Source organism: Rhinatrema bivittatum, chromosome 2 (assembly GCF_901001135.1).
Source record: "Rhinatrema bivittatum chromosome 2, aRhiBiv1.1, whole genome shotgun sequence".
Lineage (NCBI taxonomy): Eukaryota > Metazoa > Chordata > Amphibia > Gymnophiona > Rhinatrematidae > Rhinatrema > Rhinatrema bivittatum.
In genome coordinates, this window is record NC_042616.1 from 422,040,080 (window position 1) to 422,063,182 (window position 23,103).

Sequence of the window (23,103 nt, forward strand, 5' to 3'; positions counted from 1 at the left end):
CCCTGGAGGTTGTCCCATGGGCAAGGGCCCATATGCAACCGCTCCAACGCTCCTTACTGTCACGATGGAACCCACTGTCCCAGGACTACTCAATTCTCCTCCAACTACCAGCAGAGGTACGTTCTCAGCTTCAGTGGTGGCTACAGGAAGACCACCTAAGCAGAGGAGTAAGCCTATACCCACCAAACTGGACCTTGCTCATCACGGATGCGAGCCTGCGAGGGTGGGGAGCCCACTGTCAGGAACTGACGGCCCAGGGCAATGGAACAAGGAAGAGGCAGAATGGAACATAAACCGCCTGGAAGATGGAGCAGTCAGACTAGCGTGCCTGCGATTCAGCCACAGATACCAAGGCAAAGCGATTCGAATAATGTCGGACAATGGTACAACGGTAGCTTACATCAACCGCCAGGGAGGAACCAGGAGCTAGCAAGTGTCGCTGGAGATAGACCGTCTCATGGCATGGACAGAGATAAACCTACAAGGGATCTCAGCCTCCCACATTGCAGGAAAAGACAACGTCTCAGCAAACTTCCTCAGCAGAGAGAGCCTGGACCCGGGGGAATGGACGCTGTCGACCACAGCCTTCCAACTGATAGTAAATCATTGGGGTCTCCCAGTCATGGATGATCTGGCCACCTATCTCAGTGCCCAAGTCCCCAGGTTTGTCTATTTATTTATTTATTTATTTATTTATTTATTTATTTAAGTGTTTCTATACCGCTTTTACAAATAAAGTTTAGTCAAAATGGTTTACATAAATATAAAAATCATAAAAATAACTAAAAAATTACATAAATCTCATAATAGTAAAAGGTTAATAAATTATGAAAATCTAATTAAATCATACATATCAAAATAAAAAATCAAGTGCCATCTTGTAGCCACTGTGTATGTATGGGAAAGGGAAATTTGAGGAAAAGGGGTAATTTCCAAATGTATATAAAGACTGATGGGAAGGGAAATTTCAGAATTGAAATTGATATGAAGTAATTAGTGTTTAATTGGTGTAATGTTGAATATGGAGGCAAAGAAGACACTTCAGGCAGCTTTCATGGCAGGCAGGTAAAAGAGGCTTGAGCACAATGCAGCGCTCTCTTTTATTGTACATTCATACAAAGGCAGATGATGTGTCATTACATGATTGGCTACTTTCCCCATAGCAACAGACGAGTCTCTACACTATTGGCTTTGGCTCAGGGGGTGTGCACGGATCATCTCATTGGCTGCTGAAATCTATACCTCCTGACTTTGTCCTGCCTCTGACTAAGGAACACCCAGCCCTACTTTCAGGCTATCAGGATTAATTATAAACTAGAGAAATACATGACAGTCAGGTATCCTTTCCCAGGCAGAGACTTAAGCACAAGTGATGCTTTTATTCAGGCAAATGTCAGGGAGAAGGGAAGATAGTGTAAAACCCTGATGAAATGGCTTGCTGGCAAGCGCATATTTCCCACAGTGTCATTTTGAAAGCAATCTGATACAAGTATGTTTTTAAGGATGTCTTGAAGTATATTGGGTTAGATAGTAATCGCAATGAAGCCGTTAATGCATTCCAAAGGAGAGGGACCTGAAGAACCTGCGGGTTCTTCAGCTGCAGACAAGAGCCACACTCCCAAGGGATCGACGCTCTCATCCAGACTTGGCCAGAGGAAGCCTTACTGTACTCCTTCCCACCATGGCCGCTACTGTGCAAAATCATCCGCAAGATAGAGGATCACAGGGGACTAGTTCTACTAGTGGCCCCGGTTTGGCCAAGGCCGACCATGGTACGCAGACATATAAAGACTCCTTGCGGGGATCCCTCTGTGCCAACCTCCACACAGGGACCTGCTCCGGCAGGGCTCGATTCTTCATGAAGATCCATCTCGATTCTCTCTTACGGGTCTGGCCCTTGAGAGGACTCGCCTGAAGAAGTGAGGTTACTTGAAGGCCGTGATTGACACCCTGCTCCGAGCGCGCAAGTTCTCCACATCCCTGTCATATATACGAATCTGGAGAATATTCGAAGCCTGGTGCGAGGACCGTGGGATACTCCCGCGGATGGCCAAGATTTCCATGATTCTGGACTTCCTACAGGGACTGTATGAAGAAGGGGTTGTCCCTCAACTCCCTCAAGGTCCAAGTAGCCGCACTGTCCTGCTTCAGAGCCGAAGTGGACGGTATCCGACTATCAACTCATCCGGATTTGTCCCGCTTCCTGAAAGGCGTTAAACAACTCTGGCCACCCCTAAAGTGGCCGGTGCCCCTATAGAATCCCAATCTAGTATTAGACTTCCTAGCCGGGACTTCCTTCAGACCAACGCGCGGTCTGTCACTACGCCTCTTAACATTGAAGACGATATTCCTGGTGGCAATATGCTTAGCTCGTCGCATCTCCGAACTACAGGCACTATCCTGTCAGGAACCATTCCTTAGGTTCACTCCTGGAACCATAAAGCTGCGCACCATCCCCTCCTTCCTACTGAAAGTGGTCTCTGAGTTTCATTTGAACCAGGCTATCTCCCTGCCAACTCCAGAAGAACATAAGGGCTCGGAAGACTCACATCTTCTATGCCACCTAAATGTTGGCAGACTCCTGGTGCGATACCTGGAAAGATTGGAACCAGTACGCAAAACGAATCGATTGTTCGTTCTTCACAGCGGGAAGAAGCAAAGAGAAGCGGCCTTGAGGGCGACCATAGCCCCTGGATCAAAGAAGTAAACAAGGCAGCCTACATAGAGGCAGGAAAGCCCTTACCACTACAGGTTAAGGTTCATTCTACGAGGGCCCAAGCAGTCTCTTGAGCAGAAACCAAGCTGCTGTCGCCCGCCGAGATCTGTCAGGTGGCGACGTAGTCTTCCATACACACCTTCTCCAGGTTCTACCGCCTGGATGTTCAGGCCCGAAGATGCAGCCTTTGCAAGGGCAGTATTAAGTGGGCCACAGACAGCCTCCTGCGCTGTCCGGGAGTAGCTTTTGTACATACCACTGGTTCTGAGTCCATCTGGCTACACGCTAGGAAATGGAGAAATTACTTACCTGATAATTTAATTTTCCTTAGTGTAGACAGATGGACTCGGCATCCTGCCCATGGCTGCCCCAGAGAAGGAGAACCTCTGAAAGCGAACCTCGAGACTAAGCAATATGGGTAAGCTGCTGCCTACCCTTAGTTCAAGACACCCACAGTTTGTCCGGTGTCGGAGTTAATTGGTTGAGTGCACTGGCGGTCTCCAGTTTTGAAGTCAGTTCAATCAAGTTTAATCAAGTTAATTAGGCAAAGATATATCCACAATGACTTTTCGAAGAGAATACTGAAGAGCTGATGTTACTGCAGGGGTATATCTAGAGTGACGTCAGCTTTGAAATCTCACTCTGTCTCCCATCTGCTAGCAGAAGAGCACATAATCCACTGGTCCTGAGTCTATCTGTCTACACTAAGGAAAACGAAATGATCAGGTAAGTAATTTCTCCATTAAATGTTTCATTAAATAAGCTTTCTAGCCTTAACTTGATTCAAAATACCTTTGTATTTTCCTCTCTTCTTTATTTCAGTTCTTTGCTTTACTTTTCATCTTTTTCTTTCCTTCCTTCTGTCCTGTTATCCTATTCTCCCTCTCTAGAGTCTGTTTCCCATCCACCCAATTCCTCATTTATGTTCTGTGTGCCTCCAGTCTCCCATTTCTCCTTTTCCAGCATTGCCTTCGCTTCTTCACAGTTTCCTCTACCTTCCCTCTCCCAATTCCTTTTCTTCCTTTGGCTCTTTTCCTTCCTGTTACATAATGTCTCAGTGGTACTCCTAAAAGCCACTCAGGATTACCCTGTGGCCACTTGAAGGATCCTGCCCGCTTGTACCTGGCAACTGCCAACCAGGTTCCTGCTTGCTTCTGGGCAAGTTCCCCATCCACAAACTATCTCCTGCTGGTTTCTAGGGACACTGGGATCCCAGCAACCCAAGGGTCCCACAGTTCTTAGAAAAACACCCACAGACCAAATACACAATACCAGGATCATTAATCAGTCCAAGACAGGCAGAGCTAACAAACTAATAAGTTTATGTACAAACAGTGAATGGATAAAACATTTAATCTGGAAACTGGAACAGGTAAAACAAGGACTAAACAATGAAAGTTTACTCAACCCTTTCCCCTACTTAGAGCCTGGGGATATCCGGGAAAAGGCTGTTGACAGTAGGTGACCAGGGCCTCAGCAGAGAGATCTGCTCCCTCTGCACTCCCAGCCCAGACTGGCGAGTTCCAGAACCTTCAGGACTAGTTCTCTGTCTGCAGGGCCGATCAGTGCACACAGTCCTAACAATAACTCTATCACCAATGGCCTTCTGACTGGTAATAGATTGTTGGCCGGGGCACTTCAGAATGTAAATCTTACAGCTTCCTCAGAAATGCCGGGTTGTGCATGCTGTTCAAGCCTTCTCAGTCAGTCTGCATCCAAAGCCTCTGAACTGCAGTGCGGAGGTCAAACAGCACCTGCAGGCCAGCACAGAGGGAAGGAATGAACGCTCTGGAGAAAACAATCACGAGGCAGAACAACAAACCACAGAGCATGCAAAACCCCTGTTTTTTCCACACCTCCCATTTCTTTCGCTGATCCTGATCCCTATGAGCTGCTGCTCTCCCCTTCACTTTCTTGTCACCCTCTCTCCTTCTAATTGCTAGCTACTTCCACTGCGCAGACTTCCTATCTTGCTGCTTCCTACCTTGTCTCTCTTCCCTCAAATCTAATCATTGGCTCCTTCCCCTCTTTACTCGTAGCCAGCTGAAAACCTCTTTCTATTTCTGCCCTTTCCAGCCATCTGCCAAGTACTTCCTCTCCCTAAACGCCTTTCCCCTCCCCGCATCCCCCTCCCCACAACAGTTACATCCTTCTTTTCAGCCTTTAACTGCTTCTTCTGCTCCCTCTCCATTGGTGGTGGCACTTGCCAGTGCTAATCAGAAGCTCCTGCTGCCTCTGGCACTGCATGACTATTTACTGTGAGCCCCACAATGCCAGAGGAGCCTCTGAATAGTGGAGAGAAAACCAGCAGCTGGAAAAGGTGGGATAGGGAGTTGGAGAAGGCCATTTCCTATGATTTCATAGTAAAAAGGAAATTCATGCAGCAATGGCAGCAGAATCACAGAGACCTGGGGACCTTGATAAAAGATTTATTGGTATCCCCTTCTCCTCTCTTTTCAGCGTTTGTAAAGCTGAAAGGAGAGGAGAAGGGGATATCCCGAATAAACATGTGGAGGGCTAAAGACACAGTGGAAGTTTGCAGTAATTAAATCTATGAAGGATAAAGCTGAGTAGCATTGAATGGATGGGTTGTGATGGAATGTAACCACGCTTACAAAGCAGCAAGGGAAGCAGAAGCAGGTATTTTGAAATAAACATTTGGAGATTTGATATCTGAGGCTACGGAAGCAACGGAAATCTGAAGCAATCAAATCTATGAAGGGCAAAAGCTGATGATTAATGAGATTGAGTAGGTTGACGACTCTTTCAGTGTGGCTGTGTTGAATCAAAGACCAGGAATACAAGTTACAGTCTGAGCGATGATTAATGGGAGAAGTTAAGACAGCGGTTCACAGATGTATATACAGATGCAGAAATTGGTTGGCACTACAAGCAGTTGTAAATCTAAGGAAGATCATTGGTGTCTCTATTAGATTGGCAAGGATCCATGTGGTTGATGTGATAAACAGAAAATTCATGGTTTAATTATTTCAAATTCCCCTGATGAAGCCGTAAGGTGAAACGAGGGCTCTGTTGGGATTAATTAAAACTGAGTTTAAAGAATGATTATACGAATGTTGGCATTTAAATAATTTAAAATGAACACTATGTGTATGAATGAGTATTGATTTTAATGTAAGTGAGGTAATAGCAATGTGAATTGGTGAGACATAAATGTGAAGGTCTACTATAAATTTTATGATTGTCTAAAGCATGGAGAACTGTTGTTTTTGATATATTTTCATGAATCTAATAAAAGAATAATTTGGAATACAATAATTGTGCCTTACTCCACTCCGCAGGGAGTGGTTTTTTTTGTTGGTATTAAATAGGCACAAAGGGTAGTGCAATATTGCCTAATTGTGTTACTAATATATATATATATATATATATATATATATATATATATATATTTTATAGGGAATTTCCTATAAAAGGGTCATAATTTATTTTGTTTGTAAGCAGGTGGCATCTGGAAAGCGGTGCTGCAGTCCGTGTGGATCGGAGGCCAGGCCCTGGGCCTGTTCCTGAGGTCTCCGCGCAGCTGGCACTCCAGGCCCCTGGAAGAGAAGGCAGCAGAGAGGTTCCGGCTGTGCTGCAAAGAACATGACATCTCAGCCAGATTTATCCTCCCACATAGCCCTTACGTTATGAATCTGGGATCGTCTAAACCAGGTATGAGGATGGTGGTGGTGGGGGGTGATGATGGTGATACTTCCATCGATTACCAAAAATCTAGCTTACATACAGCAGATGTTAGCTGGGCTGTAGCGCTCTGCTTTTGAGTAACACCTGTCATTGAGGCTGCATCCCAACTTACTAGTACAAGGGCCCATCAGTAATTGCTAGTACTACTACTATTTAATATTTCTATAGCACTACTAGATGTATGCAGTGCTGTACCAATAACACATGAGAGAGTCTCTGCTCAATAGAGCTTACAAGGAAAAGCCATTTATAAGTGTAGAGTCACTCCTCTGACAGTAGAAAGCATGCATGCTTTTTGCGTCAGATAAAAGTACACAGACTGTTACACGATGGTCGTACAGTTACCCACGCAGAGGCTGGACGGTGCTTCATAGCGCGTGGGTAAAAGCACGACCATCGTGTAACAGTCTGTGTACTTATAGATATACACACTTCCTTACCCAGGGGAGAAAAAACACACAGAAAATTTCCATCTTTACATGTCCCGTGAGGAAACGCATTTTAATTTTATTTCATGTTTAAGGTTCCTAAGGGGCAACATTTGGTGGGATACTAAGAGTACTCCCAAAGGAAATGAAATCAATAATTAAATCTTCTGCAAATGCAGCACAAATATGGTTTTTGGATTGCAGCACATACAGTACCCAACACAGAAATGTAGCAAATTTTTATATAGCAAGACTAGGTCACTCTACAGTCGTGTTACCACAGCAGTCTGTCACAGCTAGAAGAACCAATCCTGATGGCCTAGCAGCAATACTTAGCATCTTATTAGGAAGCAGGATATTTTGTTTCCCTTCTTGCCATGCACACGCCGATCTTGGTGCTTTATAATAAAAGTCATAAATAGGATTGCTGGCACTCTGCTAAAAGAACTGTTGCGTTCCAGTGTACCTGCCAGTAAACTTTAAATTGTGATAAATAATAAATGATGATGACTAACAAACAGCAAGTAGGATAGAATTTAATACTTCAAGAATGTACGTGCGCCACCTCTGGGCTAGAAGATGTGGCTAACAGTTTTGGCTCCTAATGTGTAACTGGGCACACTGGAGAGGGAATAAGGAGTAGTACTGTTACTGGTTGGTGGAGGCGGGGGGATGGTTGGCCTGATATTTTTTCCTTTCTCCCAGGACAAGCAGGATGGTAGTCTGTGACAGGTGTTCCCTGTCACGGAACACTTTTGTCAAAATTTCTAGAACTTTGACTGGCACACTGAGCATGCCCAGCATGCCACTAACCCTGCAGCCACCAGGGGTCCCCCTTCAGTCTTTTTTTTTTTTTTTCAGCGCAGCAGTTGCCTCGTGGTTTAGGAGCTCTGTGAGAAATTTCTCACAACTTTCCTCACGGAACTATTTAAAGTTTATCTTCTCAAAAAATCCCTCACCGGGGTTTCCCATCGCGCTCCATTCCCTCCGCTCGGTAAGTGTTTTTTCCAGTACTTGTAGGTTCCCGGCGGCTTACCACTTCGGTGCCCGATGGTCACCGACGGCACAACTGCCAAATTTTAACATGGCGACCGGGTTTAGGTCCAACCCGCATGAAGTCTGTGTTTTGTGCTTAGGCTCCTCGCACGACGTTCATCGATACCCTAGTTGTGCACAAATGACCCCCAAAGGCTGTCGCACTCGCCTGGACAAAATGGAGCAATTGTTTGCTTCAAAACAGACCTCCATCGATGCCAGTTCAAGCGCACTGCCCATGGAGGGTCCATTGACCTCGCAGATGATTCGCGAGAAACAACATGTATAGGATGTGTTGTGCCCATCGGTCGCAGACGGCTGCGACCTTTGCTCACCTCAATTTGCCCAGTAGCTCCAATTCTGGCTAAGATGGCTGTCTCTGCCTCTGCACGCCGACCTCCCTGGCGTTCCCGGACGGGGTGGGTGAATCCCGGTCGCGCGCCTGCCTCCTTCCTGTGCACGTCATGGCGGGAACCTTGGGGGCGTCCCTTTCGCATGACTTCGCTGCCTTACGTGTATTTAACCCTACCGGACTTTCCTACCTATGAGTTAGCAAGGATTCCATCTTGCTCAATTCCCTCCTCTGAGACGCTTCGCCTTGCTGTTCCTGCGTTCCAGACTGAGTGACTCAGGTACCCGCTCCTCTGGGGCCTTGCTCGGAGAGCCTTTTCTGCCTGTCTCACCTTCTCTAGCTAAGTGAATTCCTCTCGCTTTTTCTCGGATGACCCTTCACTGTTCCTGTTTTGGGTCTCCGCTGCTGCTACTACGTATTCTCTACTGCAACATCATGGAGTGAGTACAAGACCTGCTCTACACTACTGCTTCCATCTTGCTGTGTGGATCCTCTGGTTACCCCGCTCTACGGACCACTACCGGATCCACGCTGTCTTGTGCCAGTTGCCAACATCTATCACCGGCCTACCCCACGCTGAGGACCACTACCGGAGCTACCTCGCACAAGGCCTGCCTGAGGCAAGTATTCCCCGGGTTACCCCGCTCTGCGGACCACTACCGGAGAATCCATCTCGGGTCTTCCTACTCCAGGACTGAGTTTACAAACCTGCTCCTCGGGCTTCTCTTGCTGTATAATAAATATTCTCTGACTCCTGTGTCCATTACTGCTGAGACTCTGCCTGTCATGGAGAGTCCCCACAGGGCTCCTCCCTGTGGGTGGAGTCAGCTCTCTCCACGACCCAAGGGCCCACAAACCAAGTTCAAACATAACAGGGTGACCGTCCGTCACCAACTCCCTCGAGGACATCGGCGTCATCGTCCTCGGTGCTGGGGAAAGACTGGACTGAGCACCGAGGGAAACATCAACACCAGCACTGACTGGCATTCCCCGATCGGTGCTGGCACCGATACCGCAGCGGCATCGACTTCCTTCGAGCCGCCTGTGAAGAGGGCTCAGGGAGAGGATCCCCCATACTTCTCTGGTCCCAGGACCCCTAGGTGTTCCCCATGATACCGGTGCTGGGCACCGAGCCTCCATGGGCCCCCGTGGAGGCTCCGGTGATGACCAGCCAGCCTCCTACCCCGATCGCCGTGCCACCCATGCCAGCTTCCCAGGAGGAATTGGACTGCATGGTCCAAAAGATAGTTCTGAAAGCCTTACGAGGCTTCCAGTCGGTGCCGGCCCCCATACTGGCCCCAGAACTGGCTCCCTTGATGGTGGCACCGCTCCTCAAGCGCCTCGATATGCTCATCGGTGCCTTATTGACTCCTCTGCCACCAGACACGCTGTCATAGTCATCCATTGAGGCCTCCGCAGGTCCCGATTCCAGTCCTAGGTTCCTCGGAAGAGGAAGGATCGATTCCCGGCCATGTCCCTCCACAGGAACCATTTATGCCGGAGCCCATGCCCAGGCCATCTGGGCTACTGGTACCCAAGCGCACCTCATCTGCCCCGATGCCCTCGATGCTGGCACCAATTCAATCAGTACTGATGCTGATTCCATCGATGCCAGGGTTGTATCCATTGATGCCTTCCCACCCTCTCTGCTTTGGCATGCTTTCTCCATCGGGAGCTCCACCAGGAGAAGGAGAAAGTCCCTATAATCCATGAGACTATGCATCCTCAGATGATCCATCACCGGCGTCCGAGAATTTGCTTTCAGAGCCTTCACCGCCGGAGGAGAGGCGAAGATCTCCTCCAGAAGACCTCTCCTTTGCCAGTTTTGTCAAAGAGATGTCTGAGACTATACCTTTTCACTGGTTACGGAGGAAGATGCTCTCCATACGATGTTGGAGGTCTTACAATTTGTAGATGCTCCAAAAGAAATAATGGCAATACCGGTGCATGAAGTTCTTTTGGACCTCCTGCACCGCCTGTGGGATCATTCAGGTACGGAACCGCCAGTCAATAAAAAGACAGATGCCACCTACCTGGTTCAGCAAGCCCCAGGTTTTCAAAAGTCAGCTGCCCCACCACTCTGTAGTCGTGGAATCAGCTCAGAAAAAGGCTAAACGATTGCATCCACATTCCTCTGCTCCTCCTGGTAAGGAATAGAAGGCATTGGATGTGTTGGGACGAAGAATTTTCCAAGGGTCCATGTTCCTATCGCGAACAATTATACATGACTCAATATACCAGAAATCTCTGGAAACAAGTCCAGGAAATTGCGGAGACTTTGCCCCAACAACAAGAAAAAACTTTGTCCTCCATCCTACAAAAAGGAATGGAAGCAGGTAAACATGAAGTCAGAGCTGCCTACGACTCTTTTGAAACAGCATCCAGAGACTCGGCAGCGGGCATCAGTGCTAGATGCTGGGCCTGGCTTAAGGCCTCAGACCTACACCCAGAAGTGCAGGACAAACTGGCAGATCTACCCTGTACTGGACATAACCTGTTCGGGGATAAGATCCAGGATGCGGTGGCCAAGTTAAAGGACTATCATGAGACCCTGCGCCAGTTGTCAACTGTCTCCCCAGATGTTCCCTCCGTAACCCGTAGGGTCACGCAAAGAGAACCCAAGAAACAATTCTGCAGGCCACGCAGATATTACCCTCTTGCATCCTATGCACAACATGCTCAGGCACCTCAGAAGGGACATGTGCGCCAAGCCAGAACATCTAGACCACAGCCAGCTCCACAAGCTGGCCCCGAGTCTGGATTTTGATTTTTTTTTCCAGAGAGCAGCAGCCATATTCCAGTGGGGGTCGCCTGTGCCACTTTGCAACAAATTGGCATCCAATTACCACGGATCAGTGGGTACTGTCCATCGTAACCCACGGTTACCGTCTACATTTTTCAAAAATACCCCCGACCTTTCCACCCAATCCATCCTGGTGCTGGGAAGACCACACAGGAAAACTCGAATCAGAGCTCTCAACCCTTCTGTCAGTCAGAGCCGTGGCACCGATTCCACCGAATTAGCAGGAAAAAGGGTTCTACTCCAGATAGTTCCTAATTTCAAAAAAGACCGGTGGCTGTTCAGTTTGGAGAAGAGACGGCTGAGGGGGGATATGATAGAGGTCTTTAAGATCAAGAGAGGTCTTGAACGAGTAGATGTAAAGTGGTTATTTACTCTTTCAGATAATAGAAGGACTAGGGGGCACTCCATGAAGTTAGCAAGTAGCACATTTAAGACTAATCGGAGAAAATTCTTTTTCACTCAATGCATAATAAAGCTCTGGAATTTGTTGCCAGAGGATGTGGTTAGTGCAGTTAGTGTAGCTGGGTTCAAAAAAGGTTTGGATAAGTTCTTGGAGGAGAAGTCCATTAACTGCTATTAATCAAGTTTAGTTAGGGAATAGCCACTGCTATTAATTGCATCAGTAGCATGGGATCTTCTTAGTGTTTGGGTAATTGTCAGGTTCTTATGGCCTGGTTTGGCCTCTGTTGGAAACAGGATGCTGGGCTTGATGGACCCTTGGTCTGACCCAGCATGGCTTCTGCTCCCTGCACAAGGACTGACATGCACCAGCCAGGGATGCCTTCACCCGTCCCTGGAACAAAGGCTTGCTTTATGCGTATCTTCCGATTCCACTAATAAGCAAGACTTTCGTGAAGCTACAACAGGACCTCAATGTCATACTTGCACGACTCATGCACGCTCCTTTTGAGCCCTTGCACTCCTGCGAACTCAGATACCTTACATGGAAAATTATTTTCCTAGTAGCCATCACGTCTGCTCACAGAGTGAGTGAGTTACAGGCTCTTGTGCGTCACGGCCACTTCAGTGGCTACAAGCCTGGTGTCCTGGGCTCTGATCCCTAGCCTCCCAGGGGCACGGCTCCGAAGTGCAAACAGAGGCCTGGATCTTCACCCTCCCGTGTGGATGGCAGGAAAAAGAAAAGTACTAAGCAGTCCTCCCAAATTCAAAGCATCCAGGCTCCTGCCAAAGTCCTACAAATACTGGCCCACACAGCAGCTTAATAGTGTAGACTTACGGAGGCGGCCGCCATCTTGGCCATGTGGATCTCACTCCGTGCAGCTCCACTCACGACCCGTGTCTCTCGCCACTCGTCGGAGTGCTCCGGGCGTCGGGCACTAATTGGAGGAGGGCCTCCGAGGTCGGAACGCTGCAGAGTCACCCGCCTAGGCTCACGGTAAGGGGGGGGCAGCTGGGCGGGCTGTCCGCCATCTTGTATTCGCCGCGCCTCGCTCCTTCGCACCGCATCCGCCACCCTCGGACGCCGAAGCAGCTACGCTGGAGGCCCAACGGCATCAGAAGCCCTCCCCAGCGAAAGGAGGATAAAATCGCCGCTGCTGCGTGGGGCTATCGGGGAGAAACTAGAGGGGGACCACGGAGCTCAAGTCCCAGCCTTCCTTGCCGGTGACAACATCGCCGGAAGTCCCCCTAAATTCCTTCCTAAGGTGGTTTACTGATCTCCATTTAAATCAGTCCATAATCTTGTCCACTTTCTTTCCAAGACCTCACACTCACCCAAGTGAGCAAGCTCTGCACATCTTGGACTGAAACGTGCTTTGTGCTTTTACTTAGCTACACTACAGCCCACAGGAAGTCCACCCAACTCTTTGTCTCTTTTGATAAGACAAATTTAGGAATGTGGTGGGCAAGCAAACAATGTCAAACTGGTTGGCAGACTGCATTGCATTCTGTTACCAGCAAGCAGGCCTCCCATTACAGGGACAAGTGAAGGCACACTCAGTCAGAGCAATGGCAACGTCAGTAGCACACTGCGTTCAGTACCGACCTAACCCTTCCCTCCTGGGCAGTAGCCCTGGGAGACACATCCTCTGTGCAAGAGGACAATGCCCCACCTGGAGAGCATCCTCTGTGCAAGAGGACCTGGGAGAGCATCCTCTGTTGCAAGAGGACCTGGAGAGCATCCTCTGTGCAAGAGGACCTGGAGAGCATCCTCTGTGCAAGAGGACAATGCCCCACCTGGAGAGCAGGTGTTCTATCTACATATAGATAGAACACCTAGAACTATAGCCTGTGAAATGTTCTTAAAGTCTCCTACAATGGTGATTGAAACACCTTAGTGAAGAATTTGATTATAGGTGAGCAGTCCTTTTTGTAGTATTCCTGGGGGACAATAGACCATTCCTATGTTTAGTAGAGGTGATTTTAGAATTTCTACTTCGTAGGGAGGGTTAGTCTCTACTTTCTAAGGTTCTAGCTTAAGTTTATTATTATTATTATTTTTTTTTTTACTAATTATTAATAAATCCCCACCTTTTTGTTTAGGTCTAGGAAAATGAAATACATCATATTTGAGATGTGAAATTTGCTTTAAGAGCACATTCTTTGTCGTTTAGACAGGTTTCAGAAATGCAAAACAATAGTAGGATTTAAATCCTCTAACAGGTCTAAGAGGGATATTTTTTTGAAAGAGACTAAACATTTAATAAGAGTAGCGTATGGCATGTTCTTATGTTGTGCTACTTCGTGCTCGCATCAAGGGTGTGCATTGCCGCCGAGATGAAGCTCCCTCGGTGGTGGGAGGGCTCTGGGCTGGCGCAGCACCGAGGGCGCCGGCGTCTCCCTCCTCTCTCGGGGGGTGGGGGTGGAGGTGGAGGGAACATCCCTTGTTGCTTGTCCTGCCGAGCTGGTAGTTCATCCCTACCAGAGGAGAAAGCCGTTGTCGGGGCCAGGCGAGATCAGTGCCGGTCAGCATGCCGAAAGCTCTAAAATCTTTGAGATCATAGTTCTGTGCTGGGTTCCATCGGATGATGGCACCCATGCGTGAGGACTGACATCCTGCTGTCCTTGGAGAACACCTGTTACAGGTAAGCAACTCTGCTTTGGTAACTTACCCAGACAGCCTGCAGCTGAATATTAAGCTCATAGTAAATGATGGCAAGTAAAGAACAACTATTCCGTCCAACCTCTCCGAAGACTGAGATTTTCTTTCTGGTTTTTCTACCATTTTGAGTAGATGACCACAGAAATTCCCACTGCCTAAACCACACCAGTTAAACCCTCCCTACACTCTCCCACCACCCAACCTCTCAATCTTGTTCTCCTCCAGCATCCTCCACAGGCGCCTCCAAATATATCCTTCTCATTGTTTCTACGTTAATACCCCCCCCCCCCCACTCCACCAGTCCTTTGCCTCTATATCTCTCTCAAGCATTTAGGTTCATGGCCCTTCAGCAGGAGTGGCTTACTGGGAAAGGTGCATCTGTCGGTACACATGAGAGGCTGTTTTGCATGTATGGTCATGCGCCTTTGTGCATTTCTAGTGTGCATATAGGTCAGGGTAACAGCCCGGGGGAAGGGGAAAATTGAACCAGCCTGGCCAAGGTGATGAAAAGGGAAAAAAAACTGACAGGGAGTAGTGATGGAACTGCCTTTTGGATAATGGCAGGTTCTGTAAAGTTCATGGCTAGGAAGGGTGGGTCAGCTTGTCCTGGAGTGTCTCAGAGGAGTACTCCTGGTCAGCTCAAGCAGTTTATGAATGCTGAGACTCTGGGGGGTAGAGGAGGAGGAGGGAATGCAGAGAAGCATGGTGCTACCTCAGCAAATACATGTTTTTAAATGCAACATAAAATAAAAAAAAATATATATAACGTGAACAGACCGATGATTAAGAATAAGACAGAAGATTGAGAAATGTTTTGCACACATTTACTCTGATGATGCCTAGAGTGATGGTCTAATTATAGGCACTTTATTATTTCCGAACGAAGAGGGTTCATTTTACAAACAGATTTGAGTGGGTTGCTCTCTTCCATTTCTGGGAAGTTGTGAGTTATATTTCGATTGTATATATTGGGACAGAGCTGTTGTTATCCATGATATCATTTGGAACTTAACTTCCGTGGAAGAAGTTTAAGTTGCTGCAGTGAGGTCAGGTCGGTGAGGAAACGGCACGGTTTCACTGGGATTCAGCAGCACAGCCTGATCCGAGGCTTAGGCTGTCTGCATGCATCATCACAGTTCACTAAAGGGGAGGCGGGGGAAGGGAAAGAGAATACCAGAGGTGAGGAGACAGTTAAACATTGCAGAAAGGCAATGTCCTCAAGTCCTTTTTGTGTTTGTTTCAAGGGGTTTGATATGAAGAGTAGGTATTGATATGGATATTTAAAAAAAAAAAAAAAAGTAAGCCTTTTGGACAGATGATTAGACTAGGTTAAGAGGATGTTAAGCAATATCTTTTAAAAAGCCAAGGTGTCTGGCGCCTGTGAGGTAGCATATTTTCATTTTTCAGTACAGTTACACAGCATGATTGGGTGCCTGTTCGTTGTTTCGGGTGTAAAAGCGTCCCATATTCTGTCATAGGGAAAGGTACATTTTTCAGGGATGGTATATGACTGCTGTCTTCCAGGCTTAGTAAGCAGTGACTTGCATTAAAAAAAAAAAAATATATTATATAATATATAGATATAATATTATATGTGTGTGGTGTGTGGTGTGTGTGTGTATATATATATATATATATATATATATATATATATATATGTGTGTATATATTAATATATATATATATATATTTTCCTCTTTCCTCTTCTCCCCACTTCAATTTCAGATGTGTTTGAAAAGAGCCGAGCAATGCTGGTGGAGGAGCTACAGTGCTGCCAGCAGCTGGGCCTCACCCTGTACAACATGCACCCAGGCTCCTGGGCGGGTGCGATGACAGTGGATGAGTGTCTGGATCGCATTGCTGATGGCATCAACTATGCCCATGGATGTGTGGAAGGAGTCACTATTGGTAACGGTCCTCTGTGCTAAATTTTTATCAAAATAAAGCAGCCATAAGAATATAAGAAATTACCAAACTGGGTCAGACCAAGGGGTCCATCAAGTCCAGCATCCTGTTTCCAACAGTGGCCAATCCAGGCCATAAGAACCTGGCAAGTACCCAAAAACTAAGTCTGTTCCCATGTTACCATTGCTAATGGGCAGTGGCTATTTTCTAAGTCAACTTAATAGCAGGTAATGGACTTCTCTCCAAGAACTTATCCAATCCTTTTTTATAAACACAGCTACACTAACCTGCACTAACCACATCCTCTGGCAACAAATTCCAGAGTTTAATTGTACGTTGAGTGGAAAAGAACTTTTTCCGATTAGTTTTTAAATGTGCCCCATGCTAACTTCATGGAGTGCCCCTTGTTCTATTACCGAAAGAGTAAATAACATCTACCTGTTCTAGACCTCTCATGATTTTATACACCTCTGTCATATCCCCCCCCCCCCCTTTAGTCGTCTCTTCTCCAAGCTGAACAGCCCTAACCTCTTTAGTCTTTTCCTCATAGGGGAGTTGTTACATCCCCTTTATCATTTTGGTCGCCCTTCTCTGTATGTTCTTAACTGCAACTATATCTTTTTTGGGATGCATTGATCAGAACTGTACACAGTAATTAAGGTGCTGTCTCATCAGGAGCGATACAGAGGCATTATGACATTTTCCCGTTTTATTCACCATTCCCTTCCTAATAATTCCCAACATTCTGTTTGCTTTTTTGACTGCCGCAGCACATTGAGCCGATGATTTCAATGTGTTATCCACTATGATGTCTAGATCGTTTTCTGGGTGGTAGCACCTAATTGGATCTAACTTAGAACCTAAGATTATTTTTCCCTATCTGCAACTCCTGGCACTTTCTACATTAATTTCATCTGCCATTTGGATGCCCAGTTTCCAGGCTTGAAGGTCCTCCTGCAATTATCACATCCACCCCTCTCATCCTTCTCCTCCCAACCCTCCATCTCCTTCCTTCATTCTCCTCCTCTTCCTTTCTTTTGCTATCCTCCCTCATTTCTCCCCTATCTCTCTCCTTCCTTCTCACCTCTCCCTTATCTTGCTCCCCCCCCCCTTCCCTCTCCACTATGTATCATTGTCTTCTGCCCATCATCCTCCAGGTTTTGCTACTTATAGCCAGCAGCATGGTAGTGTCAGTCCCCACGGCTCCCCCTCCTTCTCACTGCCAGCACAACTTCCACTTTAAACAGGAAGTGCGTGACTAGAGGGAAGAGGGAGCAGTGGTGGAGTCAGCTCCACCGTGCATGCTCCAATTCCCTGCAGCCCAGGTAGCTGCTGCTGCTTCTTTCCTGTCAGCTGCCTTGCATATATCGTGGGATCTAGGAGCAGTTGCACCAGCTTCCCCACAAAAAACCTCCGCCTCTGCTGCTATCTCTCTACCAAGCCGATTCTGCAGTCTGCCTGTGAACAGCTTCTTATGAAGAGAGGCTATGCAGGCTAGGACTCTTCAGCTTGGAAGAGAAGGCTGAGAAGGGATACGATAAAAGTTTTATAAAATGAGTGGTATGAAACAGGAATATAAAGGACAGTTTGATGAAGTATTCCCTTGTTTTAGTGTTATTTCAAAGAATGCAATCCCAATAGCCACAATAAGAGTGGTTTCAGTGTATCTAACAACCAGCAGAATTAAAACAATGGTAGAAAGTGCTTTTCCGTTACAGCGCACAATTAAACAGTGGAATCTGTTGCCAGAGTACATGGTCATAGCAGGATTTATAAGAGGTTTGGAAATGTTCCTGGAGGAAAAGTCCATAATATATTATTATCCAGGTAGAGAAAACAAAGCTACTGCTGAATCCAGAGAATGAGTAACAGGAGTTCGATCTACTTTATGGGATTTGCTGGGTATTTGCAACCTGGATTTGCCACAATCTGAGATGGGATGCTGGGCTTGATGGAGCTTGGTCAGAACCAGCATGGCACTTCTTATCTTCTTCTGTCTTTTGTCTTTCCCTCTCCCTTGTGGCAGTCCTGGAGAACATGAGCTGTCAGGGAACCACCGTTGGGGGCAAGTTTGAAGAGCTGCGAGGGATCATCGACAGAGTGCGGGAGAAGTCACGGGTCGGTGTCTGTCTCGATACCTGCCATGCTTTTGCTGCAGGTGAGCTAAGGTCCTCCCAACCTGTCACCATTCCTTGCTGCGTCGGCACTGGTAGCACTGATTGACTTGAGATGGAATACAGCAGTGTGAGAGCCATCCTGCAAAGTCACAGCTCATAAGGAGAAAGTCTTCACCTTCATCTGCAGTTTAGCTTTTCATGTTTTCTGTTACACTGTGACAAAGCCATATGTTGACAGTATAGTGCTAAGAGTTCTGGGATCCTTGTAGAAGTGGTGAAAATCAAGACTAAATCAGTGAAGGGTATTTCCAAATAATTTATTCAAAGACGCAGTAGATCTCTGTCCCCCAGCACGGACCGTGTTTCGCCACAAGGGCTGCATTGAGAGCCAACAGATAAAAAGGGAGGGTGTAGACAAACAAGGATCCAAAATTAAGGAGGCTTCTTCATGAGAATTGTGTATGCAGCTCATGTGCTCAAAAATACGTGTTTTCAATGCCCGGGTGGTTTTGCCCACACAAAACAGTGAGCAGGGCAAAAAGTAACATAAATCGCACAAGTTCAACAGGTAGAGACATGACATAAAGAAATGACATAAAGAAATGACTCTGCCAGTGCTAGGGTTATTGAAACTCTTTAAATGTGCTGAAAAAAGACAAGCAATTCAGGACCCGCAAGGGGACTGACCAGTAACATCAAAGGGCATCCCTTTGTACAATCTTTAAATTGGATGTACATCCCTCAGGTTCTGGCCATGAGTGAACGCGGAATGAAGGGGGGATCATGAAACAAGGGATGTGGAGAAAGAACATTCCAAAACTGGCATATTATTGAACAGACTTGACCAGTCTTGGAAGAAAAAGGAAGAACTCAAGTCAAGTCAGATGAGGGAGATCTATTCTGTGGTATCAAGAGAAGCTCACGTAGTAAGCATGTTTCATAGCTCGTTTTAGAAGTTTATAAGGACAGCCTTGAATTTGAAACCGCGCCAACATAGTGCAAGCCTGGATCAAAAAGTCTTCTCGATAAGAATGCAGTCTCTTCAGATGGAAAACTTGACCAACCGGTATGTTCTCTCGCAAGTCTCTAGGATGATGGCTTGTAAAATGCAGGAGAGTGTTGCGATCAGTGGGATTGTGGAACAGTCCTTGGGGCTCTGTCCCTGATAAATGTTTTTTTTTCTCTGATCCGGAGCCTGGAGCCTCTGAATTGGCACGTCTCCTTGGAGGACAGGGCCGGGGAGCGGCATTGGTGGTCATTGGACCGTTTTCAGCTGGAGCCCTTCTGGGGATTGCAGTGGCAACATCCCCTATCTGAGGCTGGCTGCCTGTGGTGGGTTGGTTGCGTCAGTGTCTCCGTGATCTGTCATTGTGCCTCAACTCTCCTTTGGGGGGGTTGCTAGGCCCCGATTCCGCTGCTTCCCTATCCCCTCTGAAAGGGGAAACTTGACTGGGATCCAGGGCAGTCCTTTCGAATTCCCCTCTTGACGCCCGACTATGCACCCCTTTGAGGGGTGTCCCACATTTTCTGTTCCTGGACAAGGGATGGCATTGCTCTGATTAGCACCAGCCCCAAGAATAGTCGAGAATAGCACTCTCCTTTGGGCGCTCTGAGAGACAACAGGTCTATCCATGAGGGAGCTTATCCAGTGTTGCTCGCTGGCGACCCTCCAGGTTTTCCCCTGTATGGGAGTCACTTCGGATTCTGCTGGACTCTGTGAGCATCCTCCTTAAGGATCACTATCATTAGTCATTCTTGCCTGCAGAACCCTCCTCTGTGAGGAGAGTTTCAGTCCATCAGCTGGGCAATTGTGCCTTTTACCCTATTGCCATGTCCATGGATGAGGGAGTTGGGGGCCAAGTACACGGCAACAGAGGCACTGCCCTTTGCTTGCAGTAGCATGCAAGCTGTTTTTCCCCTTTTTCAGGATCACCCCATCTGCAGACAGAGGAGTCCTGGGTCATGCAATGTTGCCCATTGCTGGGCCACATGCTCCCTTAGAAGGGGAAGCTTCTCCCCTGGGGTAATCACTCTCAGTTTCCGCTGTCTCAAAAAGACTGAGTACTCCATCTTAGTGGGTTACTCTCTGCTAGTATCGGCAGTGAGTTATTTGCTTAGGGTTGATAGACAACTGGGTGACTTGTGCTAGCCCTGACAGTCCTCTGGTCAGCCTCCTTACATTCATCATGCCTTCCAACTTCCGATTGGGATGTCAAGGGGAGGGGAGGTAAAGCTAAGGTGCCTGTGGTATATCTTTGTATACCTGCAGGGAAGTTACACCATGTTTTTCCACTTATTTTCACCATTCTTTGGCCAATACTGCCTTATTTTTTTCTCACAAGGAGCAACAGCAGGACTCGAACCCTGGTCTCCTGGTTCATAGTCCACTGCTCTAACCACTAGGCATGTCTTCCATGATGCGTAGTTTCTTCTGTTTGCACTCACATCACTCCTCTACTTCAGGCATCGCTGCTATGCTTGAGGACTTTTCTCAGTCTTTTTCTTGGCTTTCTTTGTAGAACCCAACTCTTCTCCAGCCTGGTGGGTTGACTGCCTTGCTTGCAAAGGACGGAGGTAGTGCTCCAGCACCGTGCAGTTTACCGTTTTGTACTGCTCAGACAGCCTGTAGTTTGGCATTCACCTATGTGTGACGACTACCATCCTGCTTGTCCTAGGAGAAAGCAGAGTTGCTTACCTGTAACAGGTGTTCTGCTAAGACAGTAGGATGTTAGACCTCATGAAACCCTCCCGCGTCCCCTGGGAGTTGGTTTCTCATTGTATTAGCTATATCATGGACTGAGGGGCTCTGCCTAGGGGGCAGGGTGATGACTACAACTGCACATGCTCAGTAAGGCATACTGAAAGCTCCAGAATCTTTGAGATCAAAGTTCATGCCGGGTGCCCAGAGGCCAAGATGACCGCTGTGTAGTGTGCACTTGTACATAGCAGCTCCGGGCTATTGCTATTACTTCTCTGGATAATTTCCTTTTTGCCTGAAAAATCTACTCTGGAAATGCCTCATACAAAGAGGAAAGCCAGAATTCGAGATGTGACCTAGACACCAGTTTCTGAATCAAGACAGCCTCGTATTGAGGTTTTGTTTGTGAGGACTCTCTCAGCACAGCCAGGAAGAGAGGTCGCTGGGGAAGTTGGCAAGCAGCAGTTACAGAGCCCCCTGACCTATGAAACATCTTTAAGCCCTGGCGCTCCAACGATGCCCGAACCACCGTCCGGCTCAAGAGAGATGGAAACTTTACCTGAAAACTTGAAGGAAAAATCTACCTTGATAGACCTTGGCGTCCAGAGAAGGGCGGAGGGAACACCTGGTCCTTCGGTGAACCTGGAAGTGCAGGGTTCCAGGAGCCAAGATGGAGAGACACAAGAATGCCGAGACGAGTTTGGAGAGGGCTCAGTGGAGGTAGAAATGGAGAATTATAAAATAAGAGTTTTGTGCAATACCCCACTCATAACACTGCAAAAAATAACTCTGGAAGAAATCTGGAACATGTTGATAACTATTCATAAATCAATAAATAATTTAACTGTGACGGTACAAGAGGCTATAAATAAAACTCAAAATTTGGAAACTAAAATGGCGAATATGGAAACATCGGTAAAAGTAATAGAGGGGAAAATAGAAGAGATGGAAAAAATCAAAAATAATCTCATTAAAATCTGAAAAAATTCAAACAGATAAAATGGAAACAATAGAAAATCAAATGAGAAGGGCAAATCTTAGGATTTTAAATTTCCCTAAGACGAAGTTGATTACAGCGAATGACCTATTTAAGAGTTATCTTGTGAATATATTAAAATATCCAGATCAGGCACTTCCTGCAACATCTAAAATCTATTACGTGCCTCAGCCATCTGAAGCAACAGTCTTACAACAAGAGAATCAACTGGATTTGAATGTGGATGTTTCGGAACTGTTGGAGAAATGCTATGAGATGACCATAAATAAAAGAGCTACTTTGTTAGTTCAATTTACCTTTGCAATGGAGAGAGACTCTGTTCTCAGATCTTTTTTCCGCTATTAAAAATTGAATTTTTATGGTCACCAGATTAAAATATTTCCGGACATTGCAAGGAATACCCAACTCAGAAGGAGAAAGTTTATAGCGATGAGGGGAGAGGTAATTGCTAGAGGCGCTAAATTTGTATTACGATTTCCTTGCAGATGTATGATTGTAGATCAAGATTCTAAGTATATGTTTAGTGATCCTGATCAATTATGCTCTTATTTAGATGCTCACTCCTGAAAAATCACCACTGTGGATTGGTATAGTTAAGTAATGCAGAGTGAACTACATAGCATTTTGTATTGTTTGTAGTTTATTTCCTTTATAGATAACTGCTTCCTTTACATCTTGGCCTCCCTATATTTCCTTGAATGTAATGGATAATTTATATACAGAATAATTGTTTTCTTTAAGAAATTTTGCAAGATGTATATTTCAGTTCTGAATAATATTGTACAATTCATATATGTTTAAAATTCAATAAAAATAAAATTTAAAAAAAAAAGAAAGTTCCATGCTGGGCCCCATCCGATGATGTAACCCAGGTGTGAGGACTAACATCCTGCTGTCCTAGGAGAACACCTGTTACAGGTAAGCAACTCTGCTTTCTCCTTCAATATAGACAGTAATTGTGTCCAGGTATGTGCACCCCCTTTGTAGATTGTTTCCATTTTGCTTTGGTAAAACTTTGCCTGATTTTGTTTTATTTTTTGGATTAGGGATCTTAGTTGCTATTGTATCTACTGTTCCGGGCATTTCAGTCTTGTCCGCATTTCTGTCGCGCAGTATGTACCCTCAATATTCACATTTATACACACTGCATTCTGTTATTTGTTTCCCTATACATCTCCTTGATGATCTTTCTCACTCACCGTCAGAGTTTGGAGCTGTTATGTTCGAATAGTCCATTGATGCTGTGTTATTAGGTATGGCTCTACATTATATGCATCTCCCTA

At 46.4% G+C, this 23,103-nt stretch overlaps 1 protein-coding gene across 6 annotated transcripts in view; it reads left to right on the forward strand.

The window, feature by feature from the left end:
• LOC115084861 (probable endonuclease 4) overlaps nucleotides 1-23,103 on the forward strand; it is a 108,245-nt gene that overhangs the window by 59,907 nt on the left and 25,235 nt on the right. For 5 of the 6 annotated variants that reach the window (XM_029590222.1, XM_029590224.1, XM_029590220.1 and 2 more), the window contains 3 exons: nucleotides 6,179-6,391; nucleotides 15,829-16,011; nucleotides 18,035-18,166. In XM_029590222.1, coding sequence (XP_029446082.1) covers nucleotides 6,179-6,391; nucleotides 15,829-16,011; nucleotides 18,035-18,166 — 528 coding nt within the window. The remainder of the gene's footprint in view (nucleotides 1-6,178; nucleotides 6,392-15,828; nucleotides 16,012-18,034; nucleotides 18,167-23,103) is intronic. The other variant, XM_029590223.1, reaches the window with a different exon arrangement.